General features: G+C 38.2%; 1 protein-coding gene across 2 annotated transcripts in view; it reads right to left on the bottom strand.

Moving 5' to 3' along the window:
- Window positions 1–16,993: 16,993 nt before the first annotated feature.
- LOC128649450 (zinc finger and BTB domain-containing protein 17) overlaps window positions 16,994–24,426 on the bottom strand; it is a 38,294-nt gene continuing 30,861 nt past the window's right edge. Inside the window, exons 4-7 of one of the 2 annotated variants that reach the window (XR_008400675.1) lie at window positions 23,541–23,667; window positions 21,791–21,899; window positions 17,531–18,084; window positions 16,994–17,248 (exon numbers count right to left, since the gene is read on the bottom strand). Coding sequence is in view for 1 of the 2 variants with exons in the window: in XM_053702722.1 (XP_053558697.1) it covers window positions 17,728–18,084; window positions 21,791–21,899; window positions 23,541–23,667 (593 nt within the window). In the remaining variant the exon portion in view is untranslated. Of the gene's footprint in view, window positions 18,085–21,790; window positions 21,900–23,540; window positions 23,668–24,426 lie in introns of both variants that reach the window. The other variant, XM_053702722.1, reaches the window with a different exon arrangement.

The raw sequence follows: 24,426 nt of genomic DNA, 5'->3' as shown, positions 1-24,426 counted from the left end.
GGAAACAATGGGGCCGCGTTAGGAGCTGAACGCTGCTTTTTTGCACGTGTTAGGTTTTTTTTCAGCTCAAACAGCCCCATTGTTTCCTATGGGGAAATCGTGCACGAGCACGTTTTTGAAGCTGGCCGCGTCCGTAAGCACCGCTGGTATCGAGAGTTGAAGTGGCGGTAAATATGCCTCTACGCTCCTTTTTTGGAGCCTAACGCAGCCATTCTGTGAACTCTAAATACCAGCGGTATTTAAAAGGTGCGGCCAGAAAAAAGCACGCGTAGCTAACGCACCCCTTCTAACGCAAAACTCCAAATCTAGGCCTAAGTATTCAGAGGTGAATGGATAGGTTCATTTCTCACCATAAAGGTTCCTCCCCCACTATGCCCCCTAAACAAAAAGACAAGAAAGGTAATACTAAAAATTCAGATCTCACCCTTGATACCTCACACAAGCGGGGGACATCTAATATTTGCTTTAATGATATGTCAGAATTTGCCTCTGAAGTTGCTAAAATGATTGCAACCCATTTAGATATAATCAAACAAGAAATTAAATCTGAGATTTCTAATCTGACGAGTGAAATTAGACAGTTTACAGCCAGAATGGAGGAGGTGGAGACAAGGGTGTCTGACTTGGAGGACAGATTGAATCTCTATGTTCCCACCACAACTGCTCAAGGCAATGCCATTGCTTTATTGCAGTCTAGAATTGAAGATCTCGACGACCGGTCAAGGCGCAACAATCTGAGAGTTATTGGCCACCCAGAATCGGTAGAGTTCCAAGATCTGATGGCCTTTGTCTCTCTTACTTTACCTCAGTCACTCCTGATCCCACCTCCTCCTACACCTTTTCAGATAGAAAGAGTGCACAGAATTTGGCATTTAAGAGAGAATAATGTGGAATCTAAACCAATACCTATTATTTTTAAGTTTGTTAATTACCAAGACAAATTGTTATATTTGAAATATTAGAGGAATCTCAATTCCCTTCTTATAGGCCCTCACAAAAATCTGATTTTCCAAGATTCCTCTTCTGAAACCTTGACTAAAAGAAGAGAAATGTCTCCCTTCTATGCCAAATTTATGAAAGCAGAGTGTAATGTTAGATTAGTCTACCCTGCAAAACTCCTAGTGTCAAAGGCAGAGATCTCATATACATTAAGCAATGTTAATGAAGCAGTATCTCTCTGTAAAGAGCTGGGATTATTATAACTGGTTAGTATACTATGAGTCTCTAATCACTGTTAGATTCATAGGTTAAGGAATGAAGTTTGTTTCAATATGTTTTTGGTTTTTAAAATTTGTTCACAGAATTGTGGTTTAGCTGTATTATATGTATGTCAAGGGGGATTTTTTTTTCTCTTCCCCCTTTGGATAACTGGTTAATATACTATGAGTCACTAATTGCTGTTAGATTCCTAGGTTATGGAATGAAGTTTGACCAATATATTTTCTGGTTTTTAAATTTGTTCACATAATTGTGGTTTAAGTTGTGGTATATGCATGTCAAGGGGGGTCCTTTTCTCCTTTTTTTTTTTTTCCTTCACTGTTTCTCCCCTCCCCTGTCGTCCTTGCTCTTTCTCTGTACCTATATTTCCTGTACCCATCCTTAGTCGACTTAAATGTCAGCAACTTTTAATTTAGTTTCCTGGAATGTGGGCAGCATAACCTCCCCAATAAAAAGGAAATCTATAATTAAGCACCTTAGTAACTCCAAACCTGATATTGCTTTCTTACAGGAGATTCATTTAAAAACATCTGAAATTTCCAAACTTTAGATTAAATGGGTTGGGGAGGTTATTGCTGCCCCTCACAACTCTCGTAAGAGAGGTGTGGCAATTCTTTTCAATAAATCCCTAGAATACAAAATAGAATCTAGCTTTATAGATTTGGAGGGCTGTTTTCAAATCATAGAGATGCTATATAATAAAACACTGTTTGTTCTTTGCAATATCTATGGCCCCAATAAGGTTGACAGGGAATTCTGGAATAATATGGCACTGCATCTACATAAATATATAGGCCAAAATCTCATAGTGGCAGGAGATTTCAATTTAATTGCGGAACCCAAATTAGATATAGCTAATAAAAATCCATGGATTAATAAGGATAGGAAGGTGCGTAATTCTTCAGAAGTTTTGTTTTCACTTAGGCTTGATTGACATTTGGCGCTCTCAGAACCCAGACTTGAGATCTTATACATGTATGTCTAAGGGACATCAATCTCTGTCTAGGATTGATTTGTTTCTGATTGCAGAGTCCTTGATTGGTCTTGAATGGAGAGCAGATATTGTAATTTCGGACCATGCTATTATTACATTAGTGCTCAATGCGTCCCTTATACATTCCCCCCGTAATCAGACTATTTTTTTTATCCGAAATACTTGGTGAACAATATTAATTTTCAAAATTGGCTTAAAGCGAAATGGAGGGAATTCTTTAATGATAATATTTCATATATAGAAAAACCAGAGGTGTTTTGGGAATCCGCTAAGGCTGTCCTAAGAGGTAATATAAAGGCCTATATGTGCAGTCTTAAAAAAAAGTCAAACAACAAGAAATTCAGATATCCAATCAAGTCAAAAATGCATATAGAGCCTATTTGGGGTACCCTTTTAATTCCAGTTGGCTTAAATATATAAATGCTAAGACTTTGCGTGATATTTTTATTAAACAGAAAACTATTCAAGAGGATCGAAGACAAAAGGCTCTTTATGGGGATTTTGTGGGTAGGTCCGCTAAATTTTTGGCTAGAATTACGAAAACAACTAATAAGAACAGTATAGCGACCATTAGAAGTGGTACCGATAGATTTACCAATAATTCTGACATAAGTAGAGTTTTCTTCAACTATTTCAGTAAGCTGTATAAGCATGAGGATCATGAGGTAAATAAGGAAAAAGTATTTTGGGAAAAAATTAAAATCCCCAAACTCCCTATAGAAATTATGGCTGAAATTAACAGCCCTATTTCAGAGGTTGAAATTTTAGCTGCTATTAAGTCAGCTAAGACTAATAAAGCGGCTGAACCAGACTGTCTTCCTATCGACTTCTATAGGATTCTACAGTCTCAAATTTCCCTGATACTTGATGTTATTTAATTTGTATTTTCTTAATAATACCAAATGTTCCCCATACTTTGCAGCCGCTAATATATCTTTAATTCTAAAAAAAATAAAGACCCGGAACTCACATCCTCATAGAGGCCCATATCAGTACTGAACACCGACTATAAATTGTTAATATCTATTATAGCCAATAGATTAAAACCACATTTAGGCTTCATAATCCATGAAAATCAATCAGGTTTTATGTTGGGCAGGAACCGGGCAAAAAACATGTGAAAGGTAATGACAATGCTTGATTTTTTTTCTGGAATAAATTTAAATCTTCTAGACATAAGGATACTGCGGATCTGGCTTTATTGACAGTTGACGCAGAGAAAGCGTTCAACCGTATTTCTTGGGAACATCTTTTTTTCTCTTTAGAGCAATTTGGCTTGACTGGATATCTTAACAACTTTATTCGCTAAATATATAGTGCTCCGACTTCTGCTCTAATTATTAATGGAGAGATTTCACAGTGTCTGGTCCTTCAAAGGGGAACCAGACAAGGCTGCCCACTCTCTCCGTTACTTTTTAATGTATCCTTGGAACCTTTGGCGATTTTTCTTTGCCAACAACTGGAGGGTATTCGTATATGGGGACATAAACTGGTCCTATTACTTTACGCTGACGATTTACTTCTGTTTCTGAGTAATATTAAGAAAAATCTCCCTCTCCTTATGGATATTCTCGCAGTTTTCGGCCAAATTTCAGGTTATACAATTAACCTGTCCAAATTCGAACTTCTGTGGCTAAATAAGAAAGGACCACAGATTACCTATTTAGGTATCAGGCTAAGTCCTAATCCTGAAGAATGGTATAATTTAAATTTTTGTTTTCGTGGCCTGCAAGAAAAAGATGGAGGACTGGGTAAATTTACCTATTTACCTATTTCTCTAACAGCACGTATTACATTAATTAAAACAATACTTTTTCCTAAATTATATTATTTAATACAGAATATCCTGATCCCCATCCATAAAGCTGACATAATAAAATATAATAAATCCTGTTCTAATTTTCTTTGGAATGGGGTTAAGGCACGCATAGCGGTTCATCGTTTTATGAATGATAAAGCTGCAGTGGGTTTGGCTTTGCCAAATATTCAATTTTACAGTTTAGCTGCCCGTGTTGAGATTGCATTTGACTGGCTAACTGAACAAGAACAAGTTACTTCCTCTGCTTGGGAATAATTATTGGTGGCTCCCTTTCAACTGAATGCTATCCTGCATTGTCCAATAACCTCTCCCCCACTCGTCGGTTTATTCTCTAATAACCTTTATAAATATTATTACAGCATGGCAAAAGCTTTGTTCCGAAATGGAATACTCGCCTTATGTGTCAAAAATTTTACCTATTACAGGAAATCCAAATTTTTCGCCGGGTCTAACAAATTACGTTTTTAGACAATGGTCCAGTAAAAGCTTGAAGTGTATTACACAAATTCTATACCCAGATCTATCTCCTTTAGTTGATTTGTGTATTCAATTTGGGCTTTCTAAGAGACTTCTATGCCTATTTGCAGATAAGACATTTTTGTTCTGAACTAAAACAAAGATATGGTATGGATTGGTCCCTTTCAGATCTACAGAGTAGGATTAATGCATATCAAATAGGTGTATACTCCATTTCTTCTCTCTATTCTCTTCTCAATCAACGTCCCTCTGCAAAGCAACTGGAATATATAGTTTCTAAATGGAGTAACATTTTCTCTGATATAGATATTCAGGTAATAGTGGACACCTTTAAATTAATAGAGAAAGCATGGGTTCTGATGGCCTGGAGGGAGTCTCAGATTAAAATAAGCTTAATGACGTATTTGACTCCGGAGAGACTATCTAGATGGTATAAGACAAATATTTAATGTTCTAGATGCAGTGCCCCTGCCGCAGATCTTCTACATTGTTTCTGGGCTTGCCTGAAAATTAGTCAATTTTGAGCTAAAAGTGACCTATTGGATGAACTCAATACTACTAGACGTTCATATTCATCCGCTGGAAATTTGTTTTTTTAGCCAAATTCCAAGGAACGTTTAAAAACTTTAAGTTAATTAATACTATTATATTTCTAGGGCGAAATCTTATTCTGAGGTCTTGGAAGGCGCAAGCAGCACCAAAATTGAAAGAACTTAAAAATGCATTGATGTCCCAATTTTTGTTAGAACAATGTAATCTACAGAACCCCACTGATGCCCAACTAGCACTATTTTTTAAGCACTGGAAAGTATATATTCTGTCATTTCCCGTGTCTGCCCAAATTGCGCTAGTCAAACCGGTAATAAAAGCTTTGTATGTCCAACTACAGATCTATGCTGGTCACCTGCCCAGCATATGGCTTGGTGGTGAATGAGAGAGGGATGGGATGAGGGGGGGGTGGGGACAGGGGTGTGTGGGGTGTTTTTTTTTTTCTCGCTTCTTTTCCTCTTTATTTTGGTTAGATTTTATTTTCACAGGTAAAAATGCCAATAGTAGAGAACCTTGATCTTGAGTTGCAGCTAATGCTTTATTTGCTTTCGTTCAGGTCCTGCGTAACCCTATGGTCATATTTTGACTTGATTTTTGTAATGTTTTCTGTTATTGGTTGATAAATAAAAAAAAAATGTAAAAAATGCTTGTGCAATGTTACATGCCGACAGCGTATGCTGTCGACATTTAATGAGGTTGAGCGACATGTCCGCTCGACCTTTAGTAAATCTACCCCTTAGTGCTGTTGTCAGGCCAAATGGAAGCCCCACAAATTGGTAATGCCTCTTTAGATAGGCAAATCTGAAGAATTGTCCATGATTACTGTGAATAGGGATATGCAAATAGGCATCTTTCAAGTTAAGAAAGCTCTGCCCTTTTTAAAGATCTTTTGGAACATGAGACACAAAGAATCTTCCTTGAGGAGGGTGAGACCAAAAAACTATGCAGTACCCCTGAGAAATTATACTCGGCACCCAAGGATCTTGAACTGATTTTTCCAGAAAAAAGTTCAGTCTGCCCCACACGAGAACAGAGTCTGGACTGTGGGCTGCATCTTCAAGCTAATTTGGAGGAAGGAGCAAGCTTTTTGGCCTGTTTGGACTTCAATCAAGAGGAACCAGGCTTCCACGTGAACTTGGAGGTGTCTGACTTTTAAGACATTGAAAAGGGGAATCTTTGCATCTTGGAAAGATGAAAGGAGTAAAATTGTCCACCAGACTTAACCCTACCTCTAGGGAATGTATCATGCTATACTGGATTATAGCATCCTGTTCAGGTCCAAACAAGACCTTTTCCTTAAAAGGGAGGGAAAGAAGTCTGCTTTTAGATAATATAGACTCCATGTATCAAGCTGAGATAAGTAGCAATGGGGCTTCGAAGCTGCTAAGTACTACTAAACCTCTTCGCCACTTAAAGTGTGGCGGATTTCAATCGCCCTGATCAGATTCGATTGGGATGATTGCCAGCCACGTGTGAGCAGGGGGTGGCATTGGACAAGCAAAGCTAGGTGGACAAGGTTCATGATAGCGAACCTTGTCCGTCAAATCATAAATGCAGCCCTCAAACAGCAGACCATTACTTGAGCCATAAGGCTTCTCTAGCCAGAACAATCATAACAGCACTATTTGCAATAATGCAAGTTATTTTAATAGCTGCATCATAAATGTAACTGTACACAATCTTAACTAACTTCAAGTGATCCTGAATTTTATCAATTAAAGCTTCTTGGAAGAGGTCAGAGGTGTTGTCACACCAGACTGCAGTAGCTTCATGCAGGATACACTAATAGCTGGATGAAACATATAGCTTGTCAGCTGAGGAAACTTTTAATTTTCTGTCCATTGGATCTTTTTAAAGAGGTACTGACCTCTAAAGGAATGTTAGTCTGCGTGCCAAAGTGTATATAGCACCGTCCACTTTGGAATACTCTCCTATACCTCCAATTTTTCAGAGGGTAAAGTGAAAATGCTTTTTAATTTGGCAAAGGGAACAAAGGGAATTCAAGATTTGTTTAATTCCTTGGTAATTAGCTCATAAAGAACACCAGGAACCGGGAAGGTAGATAGGGGGTACTGGGTTACTGAATAATCGTCCTCAGCTGAGGAAGATTCTGATTTGATTGTACTCCTGGAAGGTACAGAGTACCTAGACAGGTCACTCTGTAGGGATGTCCTAGATGAGCCCAGGGCCTGCAAAGGGTTCTCTTTGGCCCTTTGCATGCGTTTAAGTGGTGGCGGCATGATAGCCATCAGTCGTGAAATTGCAGAGTGAATGTACTGTTTTAAGTTAGGAGGCAAGTACGTAGAACTGTCCTGGAGATAACCATGGTGGGTAACAAATCCCGGAGTACTCTGCTGCAAATGCAGAAAGAAATTCAAAGAAGCAGCAGCACCATCCTTGCACATGATTAAGGACATGTAGTCCGAAACGTGCTATTAAGGATGTGCTGCTGATGTTTGTGACCCTTTGGTACAGGGGTTAGCAGTTTGCACACTCTATGCTACACCAGAGCTGTTTCTAACTAAAAAGTGAGCAAATGTACACAGACTTAGCACATAGGTAATAGGGAGACACATCAAATTATCAGTAGATCGCCCTTTTTATTATGTACTAAGACTTAAGCTACACCTTCTTGCTCCATAATGATTTAGAATAGTAAGGAAAGGCAAGTATCTAAAACTAGATAGCTGAACATACAGTATAAAACACAGAGAAAGGGTTAAGCCCCTCAGGGAAACACACAAATATTGGCACAATGTAAGACTGAAATCCCTGTGAGGGAATCTGAAAAATTGTGTACTTTCTCTTTTAGAGAAAAAAAATGTACTATAAAATATTTTTAAAAGGAAATTTATGCTTACCTGATAAATTGATTTCTTCTACGATACGACGAGTCCACGGATTCATCCTTACTTGTGGGATATTATCCTCCTGCTAACAGGAAGTGGCAAAGAGCACCACAGCAAAGCTGTCTATACTTGAATCCACCCCCCAGTCATTTGACCAAAGGTATAGGAAGAAAAAGGAGAAACTAAAAAGGTGCAGAGGTGACTGAAGTTTTGAAAGCAAAAATCTTATCTGTCAAATATAACAGGGAGGGCCGTGGACTTGTCGTATCGTAGAAGAAATCAATTTATCAGGTAAGCATAAATGTCCTTTTCTTCTACTAGATACAACGAGTCCACGGATTCATCCTTACTTGTGGGATACAATACCAAAGCAACAGGACATGGATGAACGGGAGGGACAAGACAGATACCTAAACGGAAGGCACCACTGCTTGAACAACTTTTCTCCCAAAAATAGCCCCAGAAGAAGAAAAAGTATCAAATTTGGAAAATTTGGAAAAGGTATGAAGGGAGGACCAAGTCGCAGCCTTACAAATCTGTTCAACAGAAGCATCGTTTTTAAAAGCCCATGTGGAAGCCACCGCTCTAGTAGAATGAGCTGTAATCTTATCAGGAGGCTGCTGTCCATGCCAAATGGATGATGCTTTTCAGCCAAAAAGAGAGGTAGCCGTAGCTTTTTGACCCCTACGCTTTCCAGAATAAACAACAAATAGAGAAGATGTTTGACGGAAATCCTTGGTCGCTTGTAAGTAAAACTTCAAGGCACGAACCACGTCCAGATTATGTAACAGACGCTCCTTCTTAGAAGAAAGATTAGGACATAGAGAAGGAACAATAATTTCCTGATTAATATTCTTATTTGAAACAACCTTAGGAAGGAATCCAGGTTTAGTGCGCAAAACCACCTTATCAGAATGGAATATAAGATAAGGCGAGTCGCATTGTAATGCAGAAAGCTCAGAAACTCTTCGAGCAGAAAAGATAGCAACTAAAAACAAAACTTTCCAAGATAAAAGCTTAATATCTATGGAATGCATGGGTTTAAACGGAACCCCTTGAAGAACATTTAGAACTAAATTCAAACTCCATGGCGGAGCAACAGGTTTAAACACAGGCTTGATTCTGACTAAAGCCTGACAAAAAGACTGAACGTCTGGGACATCCGCCAGATGCTTGTGTAGTAAAATTGACAAAGCAGAAATTTGTCCCTTTAAGGAACTATCTGATAATCCATTCTCCAATCCTTCTTGGAGAAAGGACAAAATCCTAGGAATCCTAACCCTACTCCATGAGTAGCCCTTGGATTCGCACCAATAAAGATATTTACGCCATATCAAGGTATCAATAACCGACTCAGAGAATCCCCGCTTAGATAAAATCAAGCGTTCAATCTCCAGGCAGTCAGCTGCAGAGAATTTAGATTTGGGTGTTGGAACGGACCTTGATTGAAAAGATCCTGTCTCAGTGGCAGTTTCCACGGTGGCAGAGATGACATTTCCACCAAATCTGCATACCAAGTCCTGCGTGGCCACGCAGGAGCTATCAAGATTACCAAAGCTCTCTCTTGTTTGATTCTGGCAATCAGACGAGGCAAGAGAGGAAAGGGAGGAAACACATAAACCAGGTTGAACGACCAAGGTACTGCTAGAGCATCTATCAGTACTGCTTGAGGATCCCTTGATCTGGATCCGTAACAAGGAAGTTTGGCATTCTGACGAGATGCCATCAGATCCAATTCCGGTGTGCTCCATTGACGAATCAATGTCGCAAACATCTCCGGATGGAGCTCCCACTCCCCCGGATGAAAAGTCTGACGACTTAGAAAATCCGCTTCCCAGTTCTCCTGGGATGTAAATTGCTGATAGATGGCAAGAGTGCGTCTCTGCCCATCGAATTATCTTGGAAACCTCTATCATCGAGAACTCTTTGTTCCCCCTTGATGATTGATATATGCTACAGTCGTGATATTGTCCGACTGGAACCTTATGAATTTGGCCAAGGCCAACTAAGGCCACGCTTGAAGCGCGTTGAATATTGCTCTCAGTTCCAGAATATTGATTGGTAGTAGGGACTCCTCCTGAGTCCAAACACCCTGAGCCTTCAGGGAATTCCAGACTGCACCCCAGCCCAAGAGGCTGGCGTCCGTCGTCACTATGACCCATGCTGGCCTGCGGAAGCACATTCCCTGGGACAGATGATCCTGTGACAACCACCAAAGAAGAGAGTCTCTGGTCTCTAGATCCAGATTTATCTGAGACAAATCCACATAATCCCCATTCCACTGTCTGAGCATGCACAGCTGCAGAGGTCGGAGATGTAAGCGAGCAAACGGAACTATGTCCATTCCCGCTACCATTAATCCAATGACCTCCATACACTGCGCCACTGATGGCCGAGGAGTGGACCGAAGAGCCCGGCAAGAAGTTAAGATCTTTGACTTTCTGACCTCCGTCAGAAATATTTTCATGTCTACCGAGTCTATCAGAGTTCCTAGAAATGGAACTCTTGTCAGTGGAACTAGTGAACTCTTTTGTATATTCACCTTCCACCCGTGAGTTCTTAGAAAAGCCAGCACAATGTCCGTGTGAGATTTGGCTAGCTGGTAAGTTGACGCCTGAATCAAAATATCGTCCAGATAGGGTGCCACTGCTATGCCCCGCGGCCTTAGAACCGTCAGAAGGGACCCTAGCACCTTTGTGAAGATTCTGGGAGCTGTGGCCAACCCGAAGGGGAGGGCCACAAACTGCTAGTGTTTGTCCAGGAAAGTGAACCTGAGAAACTGGTGATGATCTCTGTGGATAGGAATGTGAAGATACTCATCCTTTAAATCCACGGTAGTCATATATTGACCCTCCTGGATCATTGGTAAAATAGTTCGAATGGTCTCCATCTTGAACGATGGGACTCTGAGAAATTTGTTTAGGCATCTAAAATCGGTCTGAATGTTCCCTCTTTTTGTGGAACCACGAACAGATTTGAGTAAAACCCCTGCCCTTGTTCTGGTTTTGGAACTGGGTAGATTTCACCCATGGTATATAGGTCTTTTACACAGAGTAAGAACGCCTCTCTTTTTGTCTGGTCTACAGACAAACGTGAAAGATGAATCCTAGTCGATACCCCTGGGTCACGATTTTTAATGCCCAGGGATCCTGAACGTCCGTTGCCCAAGCCTGAGCGAACAGAGAAAGTCTGCCCCCCTACTAGATCCGGTCCCGGATCGGGGGCTGCCCCTTCATGCTGTCTTGGTAGCAGCAGCGGGCTTCTTGGCCTGTTTACCTTTATTCCAGGTCTGGTTAGGTCTCCAGACTAACTTGGATTGTGCAAAATTCCCCTCCTGCTTTGTGGCGGAGGAGGAAGTAGAGGATCCACCTTTAAAGTTTTGAAAGGAACGAAAATTATTTTGTTTGGCCCTCATTTTAACCGTCTTGTCCTGAGGAAGGGCATGACCTTTACCTCCAGTAATGTCGGAAATGATCTCCTTTAGTTCAGGCCCGAATAGGGTCTTACCTTTAAAAAGGATAGCTAAAAGCTTAGATTTTGATGACACATCAGCAGACCAAGACTTAAGCCATAACGCTCTACGCGCTAAAATGGCAAAGCCTGCATTCTTTGCCGCTAACAGCCATTTGAAAAGCGGCATCTGTAATAAAAGAATTAGCTAGCTTGAGAGCCTTAATTCTATCCAAAATATCATCTAATGGGGTCTCAACCTTAAGAGACTCCTCTAGAGCCTCTAACCAAAAAGCTGCTGCAGTAGTTACTGGAACAATGCACGCTATAGGTTGTAGAAGAAAACCCTGATGAACAAACAATTTCTTTAGAAGACCCTCTAATTTTTTATCCATAGGGTCTTTGAAAGCACAACTGTCCTCAATAGGGATAGTTGTACGCTTAGCCAGGGAAGAAATAGCTCCCTCCACCTTAGGGACCGTCTGCCAGGAATCCCGAATGGTGTCAGATATGGGAAACATTTTCTTAAAAGTAGGAGGGGGAGAGAACGGAATGCCTGGTCTATCCCATTCCTTAGTGACAATGTCCGAAATCCTTCTAGGGACTGGAAAAACATTAGTGTAAGTAGGGACCTCTAGATATTTATCCATTTTACACAATTTCTCTGGTGGGATGAAATAGGGTAACAATCATCCAGAGTCGCTAAAACCTCCCGGAGTAACAAGCGGAGGTGTTCAAGCTTAAACTTAAAGGCCGTCACATCTGAGTCTGTTTGAGGGAAAAAATCCCTGTTGACTGTAGATGAATTCCCCGTTGACCTTAGATTAGGAAGGGCTTCCGACTTTTTACATGAACTCCTATTAGCCCACTATCATCTTCCGTGAAAGACCGATACCGGAAGTGACGTGTGATCGATACCGGAAGTGACGCAATGGTCACTTCCGGTTTTGCGATTCTATAATATTTCATAATTTCTGGAGGATCGTTGTTGTACTTCTTAATCCAATGATATTGTGTCACTATAAGAGACATAACATACCTCAATATAAAGATGGGATTTAGAATCCAATTATAGATTGATGTGGTATCTATTTCTATATAAATATACACCTCCCCAAAATACACATTTTTATAATATTTCATGTATTAATGTTAAATAAGATTATATCACCATCTATACATAGTATTGAATTTAACCTTTTTAATCATTTTAAAAACAATTTACCCACAATACACCATGACAGGAAGTGGGCGGCCCTTGATAATTTTTTGGCGCCCAAACACTACAAGGCTTACCATATAAAAGCTACACTCTTTACTGTCTTGAAAAAGGCCACATCTAGGCCGAAACGCGTCGACAATTGGTAAGCTTATTTCTTTAAGATTATATGGTTTTTGTACATCTACACTATGTTTTTATTTTGTTTTTTCTAGGATTTTTTTGATACATGTTAAGTTTATAACAAGGAAGTCAAAGGACCACAGGACTTCATTGGAGAGTTAACCATCACAAGATTTTTTGGTTTCATTTTTTACTTTTATTTATATATATATATATATATATATATATATATATATATATATATATATATTTTTTGTGTACACTATTTTGTTTTTTCACAACTCACTACATTTTTGGCATTTTTGTTTGCAACATCATTTTTTATCTTTTGGATAATCATTTGAAAACCACACATCCTTGAAGATTTATTGACACTATTGACACTGTTTTCACATTGGACTTTTATGTTGGACTTTCACTGCACTTTATATGGGATAACATTCCACAATCTGAATTCCTGTTTGGTCATCTACCATTATTCATTTATTTTTGTATTATCTATGATCTGAAATTCATATCCATTGGTCAAGATATTTTTTACTCCACACATTGTTATATTGATGTATATTTTACTACCTACATTGTTATATTTTTAATCTATTTGTATGTAATAAATTAGAGCTTTTATTATCATTTTACCTAAGAGTGTTCCACCTCCCTAATACCTCTGCCTTTGGCGCTGTATACAATATACCATTTGATCTGTTTGAGGGAACATCTTTCCTGAGTCTGAAAGCTCTCCCTCAGACAGCAATTCCCCCACCCCCAATTCAGAATACTGTGAGGGTACATCGGAGATGGCCAATAAAGCATCAGAGGGCTCAGCATTTACTCTAATACCTGACCTGCTGCGCTTACCCTGTAAACCTGGCAGTTTAGATAATACCTCTGTAAGGGTAGTAGACATAACTGCAGCCATATCTTGCAGGGTGAAAGAATTAGACGCGCTAGAAGTACTAGGCGTCGCTTGAGCGGGCGTTAAAGGTTGTGACACTTGGGGAGAATTGGATGGCATTACCTGATTCTCTTCAGACTGAGAATCATCCTGAGACATACTTTTATCACCTAAAATTTGTTCTTTGCAATGTAAGGCCCTTTCAGTACATGAGGGACACATTTTAAGTGGGGGTTCCACAATGGCTTCTAAACACATAGAACATTGACTTTCCTCAATGTCAGACATGTTGAAACAGGCTTGTAATGACCACAAACAGGCTTGAAAACACTTTATTTAGTGAAAAAAATAATCTGAAAAACGGTACTGCGCCTTTAAGAGAAAAAAAGCGTACAATTTTTCCAAAACTGCTCTAAAATGCTATAATTATCCCAATTTTAGTATATATGTGTCTTATCTTGCCAACTAAGATTGCACCACAAGTAAGATGTTCTTAACCCTTAATGAAATAAACGTTACCCAAAAAAAGTTATGAAATTAAACAATCTACCCCCTGCACCTCGCCACATCTCTGCTGTGACGCCTACCTGCCCTCAGGGGTCTGTTAAATCACTCTAGCACTTCATTTAGGCCAAATCTGTCAGTTCAGGAGCTGGAGCTTGCTGCTTGCATGGAAAATTCAACTGCGCATCTGAGGTGCAAAATTAGGCCCCGCCCATCTACATCGATGTCTCACTGCCTAGTAAAAACCGCTGTAAATCAGTCTAGAACCTAGCCATGTGGGTTTCCTTATACCCAACTATCATAGAAAGCCATGTGAACCCTCCAGTGCCATCAAAGTCAAAAACGTTTGCACACAAAAAACATTTAATTGCCTTCCAAACATAAAATCGTTTTGCCCAAAAAAACATCATGTTATCAGTGTCAACCATTTATTAGCCCATAACATACAGGTCCCAGTAATACCCTTCTATCATATGTAGGATTACTGCTTACCCCTTCCCTTATGGGAATACTGTCAGCCAGTTCTGAAATAACACAGTCTCTCCAGAAAAAAATGACTGAACATACCTCAATGCTTGTAGCATGAAAAACGTTCCTCACACTGAAGATTCTCAAGTACTCCTCAGCCATTCTGTGGGAACTACTCTGGATCTTAGTGACAACTGCTAAGATCATCAGTCTCCAGGCAGAAATCTTCATCCATCTGCTGCCTGGGAAAAAATAGCACTCACCGGGACCATTTAAAATAAAAAAGTCTTGCTTGAAGAAAATAAAAACTAACATTTTATCACCTCTTTCACTTTACCTCTTCCTATTACTTAGTGTAGGCAAAGAGAATGACTGGGGGGTGGAGTCAAGGGAGGAGCTATATAGACAGCTCTGTTGTGGTGCTCTTTGCCACTTCCTGTTAGCAGGAGGATAATATCCCACAAGTAAAGGATGAATCCGTGGACTCGTCGTATCTAGTAGAAGAAATATGACCGTTTTAATCAATAAAGGGTAAAATAAATATAAATGTATGCAAAGCTCTTGTTATTAAGGGTGCAAAAGACAGCGATGTCACAAGAAGGGTTGGACTGTCTTTTGAACTGTACAATGAGTCTGTGAAGAACACTGGTGTTTACATTACTTCAGTGTAAAGCAGCTGATATGCATATCTATCCTGATTTTATTGTAATAAAGCAGTTTACAGAGATCTGGTCTCCCCTATCTTTTTCACAGAAGTGATTGTGTGCCTTATTTACAATGAGCTGAGTAGCAGCTATCAAGAGAATGAGTTTCCTCCTTTCTCTCTCTTTTTTTTTTTTCCCCGGACCTGGATGTGTATTACTCAAGAGGATTTACCAGTGGATTTATATAGACCATATAATTTTTTTTTTTTTTTGGTGCACTAACATTTTTTTTTTTATTTTATTTGATTCACTTTATTGTGTTTGTATAAGTGGTATATAATTTGGTTATTTTCCTTGGTAAATATTGTTACACTTGTTTACAACTGCTCCACTATTATAACTTTGGGGCATATTTATTAAAGTGCGAGTGGACATGACACGATGTAGTGTATCATGTCCGTTGCACATCAATAAATGCTGACAGCATACACTGTCACCATTTATCATTGCACAAACAGTTCACCAGAACTGCTGTGCAATACCGCCCCCTGCAGATTTACGGCCCATCGGCCGCTAGCAGGGGGTGTCAATCAACCCAATCGTATTCGATCGGGTTGATTTCTGTCCGCCGCCTCAGAGCAGACGGACAAGTTATGGAGCAGCGGTCTTTAGATCGCTGCTTCATAACTTCTGTTTCTGGTGAGCCTGAAGGCTCGTCGGAAACAAGGGGCATCAAGCTCCATTCGGAGCTTGATAATTCAGCCCCTATATATCAAACCTTTGGTAGCTGGAAACATTGGTGCACTGTGAATTTAAATAAAAATAAAATTACGATACATTTAAACCAGAACATTTTGTTAGCTGAGCATAATATTTTCATGTCAATGACACTTCAAGTTCATGTCAAGGTAAAAATAAAATATTGATATTTTACATAAAGCTTAAAAATAAAGTCACCAGTTAAGGGGATATAAAATCTGTTTCATGCAATTTTAAACAACTTTCTAATTTACTTCTAATTTTCTTGGATCTTTTCTATCCTTTGTTATAAAGAATACCTAGGTAGTCTTAGGAGCAGGAAAGCACTACTGGAAGCTAGCTGCTGATTGGTGGCTGCACATATATGCCTCTTGCCATTGGCTTACCTAATGTGTACAGCTAGTACATTGCTGCTCCTTTAACAAAAGATATCAAGAGAACAAAGTAGATTTTACAATAGAAGTAAATTGAAATGTTGTTTAAATTTGTATGTTCTATCTGAATAATGAAAGAAAAAAAGGGCTTCATGTCCATTTAACATTGATTCTAAGGCCTACATGATTAGGACTGAATAACAAAAATGTAGAATCTCTGCTCATCATATATACATAACTCCTGCACTTAACACAGGGTCTTCCGTGAAACAAAAACGGTAACCTTTTTAAGGGCTCAACTAAACATAGGTTGGTCCAACTCCCTCCAGGTGTTAACACTTCAGAGTCTTAAAACTCAAAACCATAAGTTAATATAAATGTCTGAAATACATACAGCTCATTAAAAAGGTTATCTGGTCAAATTTCTGACTTTCTCTCTAAAATGAAGTGGCTATACAGTTAAGCAAATATTCTGGGTGTAGCTCACTAAATTAAATTCCATCTTGCGACAAAGCCATTTCTCCAGTACGTGGCTTCATCAGAAGTCAGTTCTTGTTAACTGAGGTAACATTATACTGATAATAACATTTGTGTATGTTTCTTGTGGTGCTGGTTTGCTTTTGTCAAATAATTTAATAATGGAAAAACAACTTTTCAATTGTAAAATATTTCTCCAATTTGTTCCTTTAGTTATGTTCTGAATTACACAAGTCAATTACAAGTCAATATGGTATTACATCAATTTAATTTTGATCTGTTTGATAATAAAGGGCACATTTTTATTTTGGTTGTTTGAAGACCCTCACTGATACTTTGAGGCTTGGCTTGACAACATTTCTATCATACTTTAGGAATCTGCTATAACTTTTGCAAGAGACAGGGAAGGATCTTCGGATGTAGAACAATCTAAAAAAATTAAACACAGAGTAAATATTGTGGGGGAGGTTATATGTGTTCGGATGTAGAACAATCTAAAAAAATTAAACCCATAGTAAATATTGGGGGGAGGTTATATGTGTTCATCGGCCCACCCCCAGCAGCAGTTTTGGCTTTCATTAAGTGTGATTTCTTCCAGGTACAGCAAATAGAACGTAAATAAAACTTAAAAATGTCAGTATATTCTTAGCTTGAAGGCCATAGCCATACTATACTTTCAAAGACGTTTTGCTTGTGTTCCCAAGAACCTACCTTTCCCTCTACAGAAGTACAATCTCTTTTTGTCTGATCTGCGCTTCCCTTTGGTGCCTACGGTACTTTATAGAAGGAGCAGCTACAGGAAAAAATAAATCCATTTTATAGGTATTGTTCTCCTGAAAAACAGGCATGGTCAATGTATTATTTCCAATACTGTAAATTGAAGTTTGACACATCAAAACCTCACTTTTTTAAATAGGCCTAACTGTTCCGGGGGACACATTCTGAGAGTCATAAGAGGTAAAATCATTGGCCGAGTGCCCTCCAATAGCAGAGATGGAGATGTAGGAAAGAGACACAGGAGACACTGATGAGACTTTTTGGACACCTTCATCTGATGCAGTACCAGCAACTGTCTGCATCATGGAGAGGTTAGCAGGTAAAGCCTGCTGTAGCATCTGGTCTTCATGGCTTGCTGGAGGCCTTCTGTTTTTGCAGAATCTGGGAGAGGCATGCTCGCGGTTAATCTGAACACGCATATCTGCCTTATGCACAGTACGAATGTGCTTCTTCATATTACTAGGGTGTCTGCAACCCTTCCCACATATCTAAATGACAATACAGAGGTACTCATTAGCATTTTACAGGTATGCCTTATAACAATAATCTATCTTCTGGACATATAAACATGTATTAGGAATACAAAAACAGATGGTTACACAAGTACATATTTTACTACACCATAGCATTACAAGAGACTTACTACCTGAGATGAATACACTTGTTCTCAATACTGGCACAATTAAGGGTGCACTAAAAATGAAAATTATTTTACTTAATATAATTTACTATGCACTTTAGTGTTTGTTGATTAATCCCTTTGGTCCGATAGCATTTGTTTTACTGTTTATTTATAGCCCCAAAACTGCATTCCCTCAAGCCCCGTCCCAGCCATTACGCAACAAAACCCTTTTTTTTGCTTGGCCTCAGTGGAAAAAAAATCTGAACGATCAATCAACACTAAAGTAAGCATAATACGTTATATTAAAAGGAACATAAAACACTATGAAATTGTACTAATTCTGAGTAGTAGAATTTTATTTTTATATAGTTTTATTTATTTTTCCACTTTTCCTGCAATTGAACTCAGAAAACAGTCAATGTTTCAATTCTGGAAAGTGGACTTGCACACTGCAGAATTAAAAAGTGATGGTAACTTAGTAAAAACAGGGGCCAGAATATTAAAGAACGTCATCTGTACATTTGATATTTTCTATTTGTTTTACCTCCGTTTTTCTGTAATGTCAGCAGCAGCAGGCCGCCACTTCCATACTGTCCTTTTTTCTACAAAACATATGGAGGCCGGTACAGCCAATAGAAAGCTGTGCCGTCCGTCCCATTGAAGGTTGTAGCTCTGCGCACTCAGCCTCTGCTAGACAGGCATAGAGAGTTTTGTAAAAAAACAAAAAAAACAGCATTATGGAAGGGGCGGCCGGTTGCTGCTGACAAAAGATAAAGTGTACAGATGGTGTTTTTTAATATTCTGGCCCCTGTTTTTACAAAGTTTGCCATCACTATAACAATTCTGGCTACTTATCTGTCTCCAATTGGTCTCAACAGAGTAGATAAGATAATACTGCAAAACAATGGCAGTTTAAAAAAAAAAATGGCCTGGACTACTCCAGTAACAAGACCGAAAGGCAATTAGTGGACAGAATCGACAAACCCAGGAGCCAGAGAGCCACTGGCTCCTAGAAGTTTTCCCCTGGCTATTAACATTTTAGGAAATTCTCCATATATCTATATACAAATACTGTCTAGCTCCAAAATGTATGTCTTGCTCATAAATATTCTTAAATATTTACGGCTATATTACGAGTTTTGCATTAGAGGCTATGCGGTGCTAACGAGCAGTTTATGCTCACCGCTCACAGACAGCGATGGTATTACGGGTTTTTACAAACCCGGCGTTAACCGCAAAAAAGTGAGCGTAGAGCAAAATTTTGCTCCACACCTCAATACCAGCGCTGCTTACGTTAGTGGTGAGCTGGCTAAACGTGCTCGTGCACGATTTCCCCATAGGAATCAATGGGGGAGAGCCGGCGTTAGGAGCTAAAAAAGCAGCGTTTAGCTCCTAACGCAGCCCTATTGATTCCTATGGGGAAAATACATTTATGTCTACACCTAACACCCTAACATGAACCCTGAGTCTAAATACCCCTAATCTTACACTTATTAACCCCTAATCTGCCGCCCCCGACATCGCCGCCACCTGCATTATACTATTAACCCCTAATCTGCCGCTCCGGACACCGCCGCCACCTACATTATATGTATTAACCCCTAATCTGCTGCCCCCAACATCGCCGACACCTACATTATAGTTATTAACCCCTAATCTGCCGCCCCCAACGTCGCCGCCACTATATTATCGGAATTGAAGGGGCGCCATCTTGGATGACGTCATTTAAAGGAACCTTCATTCCAGAAGAGCCGTCGGATGAAGAGGATGCTCCGCGTCGGATGTCTTGTGATGGACCCGCTCCGCGCCGGATGGATGAAGATAGAAGATGCCGTCTGAATGAAGACTTCTGCCCGTCTGGAGGACCTCTTCGCCCGGCTTGGATGAAGACTTCTCCCGGCTTCGTTGAGGACTTCGGCCCGTTTGGGTGAAGACGTTTTAAGGGGGGATTGGGTGGGTTTTGTGGGTGATATGTACTTTTTTTTTACAGGTAAAAGAGCTGATTACTTTGGGGCAATGCCCCGCAAAAAAAGGCCCTTTTAAGGGCTATTTGTAATTTAGTGTAGGGTAGGGCTTTTTTTATTTTGGGGGGGCTTTTTTTAATTTTTTTAGGGGGATTAGATTAGGTGTAATTAGTTTAAAATTCTTGTAATTTGTTTATTATTTTCTGTAATTTAGTGTTTGTTTTTTTTGTACTTTAGATAATTTAATTGTATTTTATTGTATTTAATTTAGTTAATTTATTTAATTATAGAGTAGTGTTAGGTGTTAGTGTAACTTAGGTTAGGTTTTATTTTACAGGGACTTTTGTATTTATTTTAACTAGGTAGTTATTAAATAGTTAATAACTATTTAGTAACTATTCTACCTAGTTAAAATAAATGCAAACTTGCCTGTAAAATAATAATAAATCCTAAGCTAGCTACAATGTAATTATTAGTTATATTGTAGCTATTTTAGGATTTATTTTACAGGTAAGTATTTAGTTTTAAATAGGAATAATGTAGTTAATGATAGTTATTTTATTTAGATTTATTTAAATTATATTTAAGTTAGGGGGGGTTAGGGTTAGACTTAGATTTAGAGGTTAATAACTTTGATATAGTGGCGGCGACGTTGGGGGCGGCAGATTAGGGTTAATACATGTAGGTAGGTGTCTGCGATGTTAGGGACGGCAGATTAGGGGGTTAATAATATTTAACTAGTGTTTGTGAGGCGGGAGTGCGGCAGTTTAGGGGTTAATATATTTATTATAGTGGCAGCGCTGTCTGGTTCGGCAGATTAGAGGTTAAAAATTTTATTTTAGTGCTTGCGATGTGGGGGGGGGGCTCGGTTTAGGGGTTAATAGGTAGTTTATGGGTGTTAGTGTACTTTTTAGCACTTTAGTTAAGAGTTTTATGCTACGGGGTTTTAGTGTAAAACTAATGACTTTTAAATGCGGTACCAGTCTTGACAGGAGAGGGTCTACCGCTCACTTTTTGTCAGACTCGTAATACCGGCGCTATGCAAGTCCCATTGAAAATATAGGATACGCAATTGACGTAAGTGGATTTGCGGTATTTCCGAGTCTGGCCAAAAAAGTGAGCGGTACACCTGTACCTGCAAGACTCGTAATACCAGTAGGCGTTAAAAAGCAACGTTGGGCCCGGCCAACGCTGCTTTTTAAGCCTAACGCAAGACTCGTAATCTAGCCGATAGATTTGTTAAACCCGGCTTTAAATAATAAAGAACATGTGTTTTTTAAATTAAGATTTGCTTTACTTGTTACCTTGATAAAGTTATTCTAGATTAACTTCTATCAATTAAGCCTCTTTTTCATTGGTTACCACCCATCTATGACATAACTGAAGTGATATGAACAAAATATATATTGTCACCAGGCACGTCTGTAAATTCTATTAAAACTATTAATGGCTTCATACATGTGCAATTAAACAATTAAAAAAGTAATTTTTTTCAATAGAAACTGTTGACTTTTAACAAAGCCATTACGCTGAATTGTACATAATAAAGAAACAACCAGTATTAGGCTCTATATATTCAAAAACAGTTTGCGCCCCTTCAGTACTCACTTTGCAACGGTAAGGAAGTTCCCCAGTATGAGTCCATGTATGCCGCTTTAATTCAGAAATACGGTGAAACGATTGCACACAAAAGTCACACTTAAATTTTTTTACACCACTACATGAAGGAGCAAAAATAGCAAAAAAACAAGTTACAAATCAGCACAATTTTTTTATGATTAAAAATGACACAGAGATCACTTTTTAAACAATTAGAGCATTCTAGAGTAAGTGAAACTATTTTAGTTTGTAAACAGCAGCAGCACTAATGCTCATAAAACTTGTATTTTGAAGATGAGTAAAGAAGTGCAGAAGGAACCACTTGCTATGCTGTTGCCTCATGCGAAGTAAAAACAACTTAGCTATATATTTTCTTATTTATTTTGCCCCTTTTCCACGTATTTTAGTTCTAAAAATGCACCCCACTGACTTCTCATGGCAAACCCTGCTACATATATTTTCCTTATTGGCTTTAATAGATAAAAGACTGCAAAACAATGCACTGTATACTAACATTATAAACGTGGCTAACTTTATTGTCTGCAAAAGCAAGCCAAGATTAGCTCCTCCAAATAAGGCAAGTGGTCAATGGAGTTTGGCTATTGAAAAACAACTGCAGCAAACAAAGTGTTAATGTATTCTAGCGATATCTAGACTTGGCCAACGTTATTCTATTGTAAGATAACATAAGTGTCTTGTATTTACAAGGTGTTTACTGTCCCTTTAATACAAACAGTGTGTTGTTTTCATGACTGGCAAGAGTTAGCGAACTGTGTTGCGGTTGTATAGAAAATTCATTATTCAGATATAAAAAAACATGTGTTTGTGAAACTATACAATTTTAACACAAAAAACATTTAAACAGTGTTCTTAAACTATTTGAGATATTATTTCTTTTAAAAGCTCTTACAACGTCTTTATATATTATTGTATTTGAAAGTTCTTATACTATTTTAGATATTATTTTATTTGAAAGTTCTTATACTATTATATATATATTACTTTATTTGAAAGTTCTTATACTATTATATATATATTACTTTATTTGAAAGTTCTTATACTATTATATATATTACTTTATTTGAAAGTTCTTATACTATTATATATATTACTTTATTTGAAAGTTCTTAAACTATTATATATATTATTTTATTTGAAAGTTCTTATACTATTATATATATTACTTTATTTGAAAGTTCTTATACTATTATATATATTACTTTATTTGAAAGTTCTTATACTATTATATATATTACTTTATTTGAAAGTTCTTATACTATTATATATATTACTTTATTTGAAAGTTCAGTCAGTTTAAGACTGTGATTTTGAAGCTGTCAGCATGCCAGGATTTTAGGATAAACCTACTCAAGTCCATCAGGGCAATTCAGTAGTGACAGATTAATCTGTATGTGTTCAACCATGAATATACTTTAACCCTGGCCTATTGTGGTGCACCATGAGTACTAACGTTGTTAATCACAGACCTATTGTAAAACAGTAAAACAAAACTCAGTAACAGCATGTAATGGCTACGCATGAGAAAAAGGAAAAAAGTGGGCCTAATGAGGAAATCAAGTAGAATAAACAGTGGGATGAGGTATGTGTCAGCATTTGTTTTTATTAAACGTTTTTAGTGTAGTGTAGTGTAGTGTAATGTAGTACAGATCTTTAAAGCCTTATGGAGTGTCTCAGTTCTTGCCAAACAAATAAATAAATACAATTTAAAAAAAAACAAAAAAAAACACTTTAACTGTACCTGCAAAATATTCGATGGCTTTTGTAATGCTTGACGGCTTGGCCACAAAATTCACACAGTTGCAACAATGGTTGCTTCCCAGTAGTGGCTTCTACGTGTTTCAATCTGACATGTTGTGTAAGATCATCTATAAGAGAATTTTATAAATCGAATGTATTATGAGCTGCTATTAACATTAGAAACCTAGTATATATAGTAGATAACGGCAAGAAAATGTTAAGCATTACCCAGGCTTTAAAGGAACACTGTATGCCCCCTCAATGTGTTCCCAATGGTTTGTTAAACCAGTTGCAGAGTATTAAATGTATTTGAAAAAGCATTTAAAATAGCTGGTTTTGTTGACTGAAAAAAACACCAATAATGAAACATTCAGTACCTAAGTATTGGCCTTTGTGTATAGAGACTTAGATAAGATATGCAGATCTGTTCTTTGTGCAGACACAGACCATTTGAATGGATATGTACTTGAGAAAAAAGGGTAGTAGTTTCAATGAACAAAATCAGCTATTTTAAATACTAAAATAAGTCAAAAAGAGCAAGTTCCAATATATGTAATACTCTTCAGCTAGTCATTGGCAACGTATTAGGAAAAAGCACATTTTACAGTAGAGTGTCCCTTTAATACACTCTTTTAATGCATTTGCGCCCCTGGCAATGGAGATCCCAACTTGGCTTAACCCCTTAGTGACCAGAGCACTTTTCCATTTGTTGACCGTTTGGGACCAAGGCTATTTTTACATTTCTGCGGTGTTTGTGTTTAGCTGTAATTTTCCTCTTACTCATTTACTGTACCCACACATATTATATACCGTTTTTCTCGCCATTAAATGGACTTTCATATCTTAGAATTTACTATTAAAAAAATTATAAAATATGAGGAAAAAAT

This window comes from Bombina bombina, chromosome 2, assembly GCF_027579735.1.
Source record: "Bombina bombina isolate aBomBom1 chromosome 2, aBomBom1.pri, whole genome shotgun sequence".
Lineage (NCBI taxonomy): Eukaryota > Metazoa > Chordata > Amphibia > Anura > Bombinatoridae > Bombina > Bombina bombina.
This window is presented reverse-complemented; position numbering and strand designations above follow the sequence as displayed.